The sequence below is a fragment of the Glandiceps talaboti genome, chromosome 3, assembly GCF_964340395.1.
Source record: "Glandiceps talaboti chromosome 3, keGlaTala1.1, whole genome shotgun sequence".
Taxonomy (NCBI): Eukaryota; Metazoa; Hemichordata; class Enteropneusta; family Spengelidae; genus Glandiceps; species Glandiceps talaboti.
In genome coordinates, this window is record NC_135551.1 from 18,356,804 (window position 1) to 18,369,265 (window position 12,462).

The 12,462-nt window shown below is 38.2% G+C and overlaps 1 protein-coding gene and 1 long non-coding RNA gene across 4 annotated transcripts in view; one reads left to right on the plus strand and one right to left on the minus strand.

Moving 5' to 3' along the window:
• Positions 1-4,315, minus strand: part of LOC144432970 (uncharacterized) — a 33,241-nt gene extending 28,926 nt beyond the window's left edge. Inside the window, exon 1 of the long non-coding RNA XR_013480757.1 lies at positions 3,783-4,315. This is a non-coding gene — a long non-coding RNA (uncharacterized LOC144432970). The remainder of the gene's footprint in view (positions 1-3,782) is intronic.
• A 229-nt stretch (positions 4,316-4,544) lies between these two features.
• The window catches only part of LOC144453927 (xaa-Pro aminopeptidase 1-like), a 31,020-nt gene continuing 23,102 nt past the window's right edge, over positions 4,545-12,462 (plus strand). For all 3 annotated transcript variants that reach the window (XM_078145293.1, XM_078145294.1, XM_078145295.1), the window contains exons 1-2: positions 4,545-4,788; positions 12,050-12,189. In XM_078145293.1, coding sequence (XP_078001419.1) covers positions 4,746-4,788; positions 12,050-12,189 — 183 coding nt within the window. In that variant the 5' untranslated portion in view covers positions 4,545-4,745. The remainder of the gene's footprint in view (positions 4,789-12,049; positions 12,190-12,462) is intronic.

The window sequence follows — 12,462 nt, forward strand, 5'->3', positions numbered from 1 at the left end:
TTTGCCATAGATTTACATAAATGTCTGGTCCATTTCATTTTAGAATTTAAATTAGTCGTACTTGCAGATGGAGGAAGTTAGGACTCAGTTGTAACACTGTCCCTTCTCTTTTCAAAAGCTCTGAGTATCCCCACCTGAAGCAATTCAGTTAAATCAGTGCAAAATCAGTTTCTAGAATGCTACTACACTATTTCAGCTATCCTAACTGTCATTTTGATATTTTTAATTGTTATTCTAGGCTAGCAGATCTAAAGAGTGTTTGTAGACTTGGAGGACAAGTGAAAACTGAATCAAAACAGCACTTAGATTGCTGAAATAGTGTAATTATGTGTTAATAGTCCTTCAAGAATACAGGTAGGCTAGAATCATCATGACACCAGATCAACACATGTTATAGGCTTAGAATCTTCTCTGGGTGATATAGACTGTAAGTGTCATACCATGCTGTCAGCTATCACTTCATTTTGGTTGAGAATCCTAATAGAGTTGTGAACAACAAGACTTTAATATACCATGGCCAAGCTGAACAAAAAATATGGAATATACCGTAGACTCTGGTCATTCAACACAAGTCTATGTCATGACAACATGTGAGTCTACATCACTGGTTCTGCTGTGTTCAAAATATGAGTCAAAACATGCAAAATTGCCATTACTTTCACCGATTTTTCTGTGATATTACTAGCGCTGGTATAATTATGTTATTCCCCCATATTTTCATTCATTCAGCTGGAAAATACTCGTGACTTAAAGGTTGTCACTACGAGTCGCTAAACAAGTAGTGACAAAGACCCCTTAGGCCACTCATATTTTCATTGGCTGAATGAAGAAAAATATTGGGGAATAACATCTAAATATCTCACAGTCCATAGTTGACATATATGTTGTTCTGTTCAGTTGGTTAGGGCTTTGATTTTATCAGAGTTACTTTCAATGTTTGCTATTGTGATATTAAAGTTCCTGTGCAAACACTGAGGTGGCTTTCATGACTTTGACCCACTCATATGATTGAACACAAACAATTCACAACCTGCCTTGTGCAACTGATGTATTGTATTTTTCATGTAACCTTGAATTTAACATGATAACTAACAAAGACATTCAAGTGATTTTACCTGAATTTTTACAATGCAGCATTTTTCAATTCTTATTGATAAAAAATAATTGAATTCCTTAAATAATGATACCAAAACAAACATACCATGGAATGGAATGCTTTGTTGTTTGTTTTAATTAAATGTACTTGTTAAATGGTGACAGTAACTTGCATTGTGGTGATTACAAAATGATGCAAGAGTAAACAGACACTTTTGAAAGCTAGGCATACATACATACATACATACATACATACATACATTGCTGTTGTATATACTCTTAACTTCTGCAGCTGCATGCATTTAATATTTTTTCCAAGCTTAATTGTGAATATTTTGATTTGCTGCATATAGGTACCATACTTGGTAAAAAAAAAAAGTCTTGTGCAATTTCTGGCGCTGTAGTGCAATGTATTACTATTAATGTCTGAATTTTAAAAAAAAGATAACTTTTATGCAAGTATTTATTTAAAGTATGAATAAATAACTTTGATATGGTGTAGGCAAATATATGTCCCTGTTTCTGTATCTGTGTTTGATATGGTGTAGGCTAATGTATGTCCCTGTTTCTGTATCCGTGTTTGATATGGTGTACGCAGATGTTTGTCCCGGTGTCTGTATTTGATATGGTGTAGGCTAATGTATGTCGGTCTGTATCTATGTTTGATGTGGACTGAAATGATATGCAAATGTACAACAGGACTCCACCTCCAGTCTGTTTAAACTAAAATCTCATGGGGATGCTATGATGTCGTGTTTATATGAACGCTGTTGGGGGGGGGGGGGAGCACAGAATTCTGTGTGAGAGTGACAAAATTGCCTAGACAGTATGAAGATAATGCAGTACGGAATATGGCCCGTCAGGAACTGAACTATTGTCACAGTGTATGTATACAGATTTGAAACAGAGGTTCAAGTGATATAGCAAAATTAAGCAATTTTAGAATCCAATATGGATTCTGAATACTAAGTATCTTCCTTAACAACCATCTGGTTTGGACTCCAAATTTCTTTCATTATTGGCTACCAATAGGCAAAGTGTAGAGGGGATTATATGAATAATCCATGTCCAACTGTGTATGTCTATCCATCCATCCATCCATGGTCAGCCATATCTCTAACACCCATGGCTCAATTTCAAGCAAATGTGGCACAAATGTCAAACACTATAGAGTATATGTACCTCACATTTTAAAAACTTTGGTAATCAGGAAAATGGTTACTGAGACTTGCCTTTTTGGCAGAAACAGTGTTTAATGATTGCAATAAGTGTCTTGTAATGCTCAAACCAGGGATTGAATCAATGATTTGCAAATTAGGTATTTAAGAAAAGGATGACTTTGGTGAGCTTAAACTCCAAAAGCTGACCAGTTAAATATTTGGTGGTAATTTCTAGCTAGATTATGAACTATTCCTGGCAAGTTTAAGATATTATAACCACTACCAATAATATGCAAAATAGGTGTCAAAAATGTGATATTTCGGTCAAAGGACAAACTCAGAAGTTGCTTGGCATTGATTGGCCAAATGTTTTGACAGATTTTTCCTTTGGAGCAAGATCAAAATAATTGAACTGAGAAAGTAGTCTGTAAAACACAACATTGTGTCATGCTATCAGCTACCACTCAAAACAGACGTATCTTACAGTCTCTTAAGAATGACAATCTGATTGTAAAAGTCAAATCATTTGTGAATTTGGTCAAAAATGTCTTTCATTATCCCAGTATCCATATTTAGTCTGGGTGATCCTAGATATGTTTAGATGAGAATTATCCAAGTCACACTTGTCTGATTTGCGTCTAAAGAGAGGATTTGCCAAACAAACATTATAACTCAGCTTGAGTGCTATGATGTTTCAAGTTCATGTGGATTTTTGACACAGTTTAATTCTGAGTTCAAAGTCTACTGCAGTAGTGAACATATTGTTGTTGAGTTTTAAAGAAAACTGCTTGAATTTTTAAAGGAAAAAATTCACACATAAGCAGGCTTTTCCATGTGATGAAGTATCCAGACTTCTATATAATTCATTTGAAATATGATAAACGGTCGACAGTTGAACTTTACAGGGTTCTTTCACCGTAAGATCACTTAGACGAGCAGGAGCACTTACAAAAATACACTCACATCCATTAAGAATGTGTGAAGGGAATTTAACAATGTCGTTTATCAGAAAGGCTAAAAGACATAGACCAGACATCCCAAAGAAAGTGAAAGTTTTAAAATGTCATGCAGACTGTATACATAAGGTATGTATGTATGTATGTATGTATGTATGTATAATAATTCATGGAGGGCTAGAAGTAGACTGTCGACAGTCGTTCGTGCCTTTTTTGCTACGTTTAATATAAAACTAAAGTCGTCGCCTCGCTCCGATCCGGAGCAATACTATAACCGCGTACAGATCAGCCTCTCACTGTTCGTGCCTTCGGCAATCGCAGTTCCTATCAGTACGCATTAGTACTCAGTGCTACGGAGCGAGGCGAAGACTTTGTTTTAGATGAAACGTGGCTACAAAAGGCACAAACTATTGTCGACAGGCAAAGGTTGGGAGGTACGACCAACTATTGTATCCCAACAGTACAGTGTATACTTTTGGTGAGTTGCTGTCGCAAACTCAGAATTCATGTGTTCTGCTTGCCTTATTTTACATGAGAAAGATATTTATTAAAGCTAAGATTATACACTTACTTTGAATAATTATGAAGTTTGAAAAAAGTCCGCATCCTGTACTCCGAACTTTACCGCTCTGGATATACTGAATACGAATAGGAATTCTTCTGTGTCAGCAGACGACATCCACTTTTCGCGCCAAATTCACCGTGTTCAGAAAAAAGCTTGGAACTTGGTAAAAAGTTCATAAAAGTGTTGGGATAAGTTATAATATGTGGTGGTTTGACAATGCGTTAATCCTGTTAATGTTAATCCTGGAAATTACTGCGCAGTTTTGAAATTTCACTGACTGTGTTTATAAACCACGATAATGATGGGTGAGGCGTACGCGTGACAGAAAGCTATGTAACCGCGGTAGTTGTTCGAGAGGATGCAACGATGATGTGTTGACGGTAGGAGGCTTAGGGTGTCATTGATGGGTGACCGATATCGCGATAGTCCTGCTTGCAGACAGGGTAAGTCGTCCTTTCCTTCTCCGAAAGGCGTGCATCGTCTGCAAGCAGGACTAGGTGATAACCAAAAGCCAATAACGGTGTAATGATGGATAGTAACACACAGTGATTGAACAAAGATAACATGGAAGAAACAATGTGAATGATAATGTATGCATGATACATACATAATTAATAAAGACGCCATTTTGATAAGAGTTTACTAGTTTGTGGAACACTCACTCCGGGGAAACACTACCCACTATTTTCTGACGTGCATGGCGTGTGTGTGGATGGTAAAACCGCAGTGACTTGGGGGTGAAAGGTCAACTCCGTTCCTTGGTATTCTACTTAGTTCACGCTGGGCAAACAAAGTTCTATCTAATCTGAACCATTTTATCAGAGGTCAGACACTTCTCATTCAACTTTTGAGAGGGGCGGTTGTACAGCTCGATTGTTGTTTTAGCTGAATTTCGCCTTTCTGCTACCAGACCCAATCAGACGACGCTCAGATCAAATTCTTCGCAACTGCTGCTGGTACCCAATCACCATGGCAAAGAAGTTTGTACAACTCATGGCGATCTTCGCCAGCGGTAAGACTTCATATCATTACCTCTCATGTGTGATCAGGACACGATGATGTGATATCCCTGGAAAGATCGTGTAACACTAGAAGGTTCCCAAGCCTTTACACTAATATCACTCATATCACAAACAGTTTGCATAACGATGGTTTGTTTTTTACTCTAGAGTTATGAGAACTTTCCACCAAACATGTTGTTTTTGCTGTGCGCATTAATGACAAAGGAAGTATATGAACTGTATTGTTATTTCTAGAGTATGTCAAACTTACAATGTATGTTCAATACAGATGCCGGGACCTTTTCCACCCGACTTACTGTTGATCGCGCCCGATTGGAACAGTGGGTATTTCCATCAGTAGCTTTCATAATGTACCGGAAACTGCGACGATATGAGACGTGATAGACTATGATACAAGCTTGTTTGCGTAATTCATTTGCAATTTATCTCTGGAGGGAATCGCTGTCGTTAAAGTTTTGGCGCTGAAAAAACTTCACAACTATACTCGACTTCAGAGCGCCTTTGATAGTTTAACGATGATTTGTAAAATTTGTACTTAAAACTATAACCTTTTGGTATGCATGGCTAACCCAGCTAGTTAAAAATACCCTTTCATGTTGGCCGTTGTATTACTAGTAGGCTACGTGTATTGTACGTACTGGTAAAAGTGGTATACACAGGACCGGACGATGAGTATAAAGTTAGTCTCAGAACGAGTATAAAATTGGCGTCAGATTCAGATTCAGATTCAGCTAGCGTCATATTGAGCGTCAGATCCGAAGACACCCGACGGACTCAATCAAAACTGACATAATACCGTTGAGACTACAGGGAAAGATACTGCTTCACAACCTTTTGATGGAAGATGGAATGTCTCTGCTTGCACAATTTTTAAATTTTAAATTCAAATTTTTAAAAATGACAATATATTACATACATAAACTTAGCTTTTACTGACACCATGTACATTGTTGGCAAAAAGTATCAACCAACGAACATACACTGGCTGAACTTGGGGCTATCAATGTCTCGGTTGCAAGTATTTCAACTCTATTTCACATATTTTTCCCAAATAAAAATTGTGCAAGCAGAGACATTCCAACTTCCATCAAAAGGATGTGAAGCGGAATCTTTCCCTGTAGTCTCAACAGTATTATTTCGTGTTTGATTGAGTCCGTCGGGTGTCTTCGGATCTGACGCTAGCTGACGCTCAATATGACGCTAGCTGAATCTGAATCTGAATCTGACGCCAACTTTATACTCGTAGTCTCAGATTCAGAATCAGATTCACTTTGGAGGACAATATGAGGCCTGTCTCATACATGTATATTGAGCATAAGGTTCATTCTCATATTCGATGTGATATATTCGAAAAATCACGATACACCAGAAGAAAATCAGTCTTTATACACTTGTGACCGGCCGGCCGGACGCTATGTTTTGAGCTAAAGCTTATAGTACATGTAACTGTATAGTACTAGTAGGAAAGTCTCGTTCTAAAGTTTAATACAATCGTGTCGGTGTTTTTGTCCCTTGGGACTTTGTTGGCTTTGTTTTGCCCTTTTTTCTCATCACGTTTTGCACTTTGCCTGTTTGTTTTTTAATGGAATACGCCTCCCATACGATACGGCTAGGGATCTAGAGACTTTGTTTATGCTGTGCTCGGAGCTATACAGGCAAGTGCCGCCTATAGCAGTTACCGTAATATTGAATGCGAAGTAATGGCTTGTGTAACCAGCGAGTCGGAGACCCCGCTTTATCGATTGATTGCTAGTTGTTTCCATAGTGATGTCGTAAATTAAACCAAATTTATGGCACATGTATTTTAAATCTTGTCAAGTGAGATTTAATACTCTGAGATGGAACTCAATCCTATATTTCACGGGCCATTTGGGGATCGGGTTACACACGTACACTTGTTTGTTTTACCTACAGTATTCCAAAGCTTGTAAGAAATGGGCACTGTATGCGAACTGTGCAAGAAAAAAATAGCTATGTATAGGATATTTTTTCAATTTTTCGGTAGCTGTATTTCGTAATTTTCAATATAACTTATAAGACGTGGCAACACTACTTCAGCAAAATTACATCTCGCTAATGTGCATAACTGTTTCATCATTCCTCCAAACACCACATAAATGGTTTCGCAAAGTTTGCGGACTTCTATAGAACTCTATTCTGAGTGTCAAGGTGGTCTCTCACCAAAGAAAAAGAGATGTGAAAAAGTCGATGGGAGCACTAGATTTTTAGAAGTCGTGCTTTTACGCAACAGTAAGTGGGGTGGTACTTTACATGTACTGTGGAATGTTTCGCCGTTCACAAAGCTCCTTAGACCTAGATACTAGATAAGGCTCCCTTAGATAAGGTGTAACTGACCGATACTGGTGGATAGACTTGTGTTATCAGTGCATGCATGTATATCACTCTAAACGACTTAGTAGACATGTGTGATATTCACATGATACCAGTGTACATATATGATATCAGTTCTTAAATAGACATTTAAGATTAGCCAAGGAGACTCATTCTTCTTTTCGTCTGTTTTGTTTTCACTGGTTTCTAACCCTATGTATGGAAACTTTAAGGCACCCTGCTTGAATTGTCACAGTTGCGTGCTAAAAGATATCTTCATGGGTTCGAGCAGAAATACCTTTTTTTTGACGCGATTTGTTCAAACTCAGACCACTATTCATTTAGTCATCTGACATACAAAAGGTGTGGTCCACGAGTTACTGATTAGTTGAGTTGTAATGTTCATTATCTGATATATAGATAAAGACCACACATTTTTTTTTCATACAGGGCTCCACGCCTAGCATGTTTGTCCAATCAATCAGTCAATCAATCAAATAATCAGCCAATCAATCAATATAGCTACGCCTACCGTGTTTGTCCCATGGAGCCACCGATCAGTCAATAAGCGTTGTGTTTCCATAACCACGGTTTAATACTCAAGTTACTGTTTATTTTTGCTGTGAATTATTTTGTGGTTTGGTTTTGAACGGATTTCAACGCTTGGTTGACATCCGTAAATGATCCACTACTAGTCTAGTCACGGATGGCGTGTAATTGTGATGAGATGTCAAGCGTGTGTCGTTGCCACAATCCATCGTCGCAAACCACGGCCTGTTTACGGCAATGCCACAATCTGGCTTTCACGAAATTTCCCCGTGGATGAACACTACATTACATTACATTACTCGGAGTACGTCTAGACTCTATTCTGACATTGTATAGAAGTACGCTTTAATTAAATTGAGCAATATATGAACCGAGATATACTTCTCAATGTCATACACAGATGAATGAATTGTCATTTCATGCAACATATGTAACGGGATGGTGGGCTCATAAGGGCGCGTAGTATTTCTTAGATTGTTGTTTTCCTGATCTGCAGGCTAAATATAACAACGTTTTGACTATATTTTCCTACCTGTGTTGAAGAAAGACTATACTTGTGTTATTTCTACTAGTGTAGAGATTGATGCATTTGTATCAGCAGGATTCGTACGATATTTTCTTAAGAAAACTTTAGCAATAATACGTGCCCCTGTGAGATGATCGTAGTGATTGTAATGCTTACAGGAAACTAGACTACAGTTACATCTTCTGCATATTAAAGTTCTTTTGAGTCATCTCATCTTGTTACACATTTTAAAGAAACAAATTGCGCGTTTCCATAGTTACGTCAGAGTGCAATAAATGAGTCCAGAAACTATGGATTAAATGTCTGACCAAACTCATTCAATCCTGTATGAATTTGTACTTAATTAGTCCCTGCGGACGAAGTCTGGGACGGGCACTTATGGATTGGGTTCCGTCCGTCCGTCCGTCCGTCCGTCTGTCCATCCGGAGACGTTTCTTGGAGATGCCTGGACCGATTTTTTTTTTCAAACTTGGTACAGGGGCAACATACTATGGCATACATATGCACGTCAATTTATTTCATGACATGATCCAATACGGCCGCCTAGCAGCCATTTTGTTTGCGAATTTTCCCTGTCCAAAGCCATAACTCACACATGCTTGAACAGATCTCATTCAAAGTTGGTATTAGGACAGTGTTCTATGACATACACGTGCATATTCATTGTTGTCGTGATACAATCCAATATGGCTGCCTGGCAGCCATTTTGTTGACGCAGTTTTCATGTCCAAAGCCATAACTCAGACATGTTTGAACAGAGTAGTGATATCAAAAACAACCATATGAGGCCACACATCATTAACCAGGTTTGAAAATGACAACATAAACTGCCAGTTCCTTAAAACCCAATCATAGCGGGGCCTATGTCATTTTCAATGACTTGTTGTTGAATGGTTTATTCCATGAAGTAATCTTGAAGAGTAGGCATGTCCCATGTCCAACGAGGAGACACAACATGAGTAGGCATGTTCCATGTCCAACGAGCAGACACAACATATCTAAGTCTGTTTGATTTAGGTTCACAAGTGTTGTTGCGTGATCAGAGTAGTGCTATCAAAAACAACCATATGAGGCCAAACAACATTAACAAGGTTTGAAAATGACAACATAAACTGTCAGTTCCTTAAAACCCAATCATAGCGGCGGGGATTATGCCATTCTCAATTTGTGTCGAACCGAAAATTCCATCAATCTGTTACATTTTTGCAATTCATATACTGTATGCCTCATCTTCTTCATTCAGATATCAGCTCATTACCATATATAAGCCTTATGTCAAGACACACCGTGTCTACTATTTTAGGCGAAGCGTAGACTCTTACATGTAACATGTTGTCCACACTATTAAGTAATTTGAACAAAGGCTGCATTTGTTTATGCTTAAGGTTCCCAAAAATCATTTTCATTAATCAATAAATTAATTATAGTGGCCATATGGATGACAAGGGAGTATTTATTTTGGATTTATAATTTTGAAAACCTCTCTATTATCATGTTTCCTTACTTCAAAAACAGTGTGAAACAGCATCGACCAAATCTTAAAAAGTGTAAAAAGTATGTTATTATACATATAGTCTGTAAGGTATGCCGTGACAGGGCGCCGCGCCTTCACACATCGGCCGACTCCTCTCACGGGTGAGAGGAGGCCGGTGAGGGCGGAACATCACGACGTATCTTACACTCTATTGTACGTACAATAACACATATTTTACACATTTTGTATTTTTTGGGGGCAATTTATTGAGTTACAAACAAGGAATTCGTATATGTTGTTTTGTTTTTATAAATTATAAATCCAAAATGACTACCCATTTGTCATCCATATATCCATTTTAGTTTTCATTCTTGTCCAAATAGTGAATGACGCCCCCCCCCCCATTACAACATGCTCCTTCTCTAAAGCAAGGTTTTTCAATTGTTATAACTCCGTTTCAGAGAGGTTGCACGATGTAAAGTTGATGAAAATGAGATCCTGTGTCCTCTAAACCAGCAAGATTGTCGTGTGGTATAGTCATATAATATATATACGATTGTAGGCTAGCTGATGACCCGCTTTCTAAGTTTATTTGTACGAGATAAGATCTAGTTACTGAGGGTACAGCTATTTACAACTGCAGCTGGCATTCATTCATGACTATACTAAACTACATACAAGATAAACCCATAAATTGTCTCGGTCATTTTGATATGATTTGTAACATAGTTCGAAATTGGTGTCGAGTTCCGTCATGTGCTAGAAAACAGCGTCCTCAACGGTATATATCAGCCATCTATACTACAGTCTGTATAATGCCTATAATGTACATCATGGCTTTTAACGGGAGGTCCTTGGACCAAATGTTGTGTTTTGCATTTAAAAAAAACAGTAGCGATGGGTACCAATCAAAACATGTAGGCAAAATGATGTCCTGCAAATCACGAACTCCCCAAAAGCTTGAATGTCGGACCTTGAATCATTCGTAAATTATATATATGCAGGTGTGCAACAATGCCGTTGACGCTATTTTATTATCCTTTCTTAATACAAACCGTCCATGTGAGACTTCAACCACTTTCTAGATATGCTTCAATTATGTTTTTAGTAGTAGGAATAATACAAGCATTTTCAGATATGGAATTACTAGTATCAGTCGAATAGTGTCGCTTCTCTGTTAATTGAATTGGTTCCAAGGGAACATACCTCAAACAGCAATGTACTCAAGTCACTACCTCAAACAGCAATGTATTCAAGTCACTACCTCAAACAGCAATGCACTCAAGTCACAACGTACATTTCATTCAGTACTGAAACATCGGTCCGTGACAATACCACAAAATCGTAGTATGTATCCATTTCGACTGACAATATTGTGATTGTTATTATTCTCGGATGTCATGGTGCCCATATTGTTGTGTGAGCCTTAATCATAAAGTGAGTTATATTCATCCTCGACTTGTGATTCTTCTATATTTATCCCGCGTTCTCGGTTCGAATATATCGTAGATCCCAACTGGAGCTAGTCTGTGAGACAATGTCGTGGCACCCTACGATCAGGCATTTGCAACATATGTGGCTGTTCACGTTGCCTAATAAGGCAGAAAGACACGTTGTGTGGTACAGACCACCCTAGACTCTCTTACAGTCCTTGGAGCTTCGCATCACTAAAATTTGGTTTGTTTTGTATGAACCGATACCTACACTGCATATTGAAATTGTACTTGAATATCCTTGTAGTGTGCGCCCTCACCGATCACACAGGGCGAACCGTTTGTTGATGTGTTAGTGCGATCCCTTGGGCTTCGCCTTAACAAGATCGTATTGTTACTGCTAACTCTGACATTTCTCATTGCTATAGGTATATGATAACAGAACGCCACTCCAGGAAATATAGACATTTTCATAAAGAATGGGTTCTGGAGAGTTATTTCATGATGTTAATCACTTGCAGTTACTTTCGATTGCAGAGAAACATCAAGTTGATATTGTGCAAAGGGTGTCTTTGATATGGGCTATTGCATCATGGGAGTCAGCAGAAATGGTGTATTCAAGCATAGATGGGAGAAAATTCTCCTCTGTTTATGATTTAAGTTGCAAACCATAATAGCTAAGATACCCTACAAATGCACAAGATCAACTTCATCTTTCTCTGACATCGCAAGTAATTGTAGATGAAAAATCATGAAAATGGCTCTCCAGAGACCATAGTTTATGAAAATGACTTCATTTTATAGAGTGGCATTCCCCTTTAAAACACAGTCTGTGACCGATCCTGAGGCCCTACTTTCGGCTAAAGTCCAAGTATAAAATACAAGTTGACCACACCATTCACTAGGTATTTATATTTTTATTTGTGACTTTGTTACAGTGCTGTACCTATGCGATGCTCTCCCAAGTGCTGTACCCGAGGGATACATCTTTCCCGAAAGATCCAGCCTAAAGAGGGCTAAACGCGAAGATCCTACAGCACCACCAGATACACAACGAAACTGTGCCGTCAGCCCTCCGGTAAGAAACGTGTAACATGATCAGACAGACAGGTTAGGTAAAACAAACCAAAACATCTGAGACTCCAAATATGCTGATAGATGAATAATTTAATAAATCATAAGGTGAAATGTAAAAGAAAAATACACCAAAAAACACAAATGCAAATTTAGTATTCCAATAGAGCCCCAAGAAATTGACAAGGTGAGAGTTACGAATCTTTTGAATGACCAGGTGAAATGTTAGTCTGTAAGATACAACATTCATGCCTTGCAATCAACGTGGTTTAGAAGC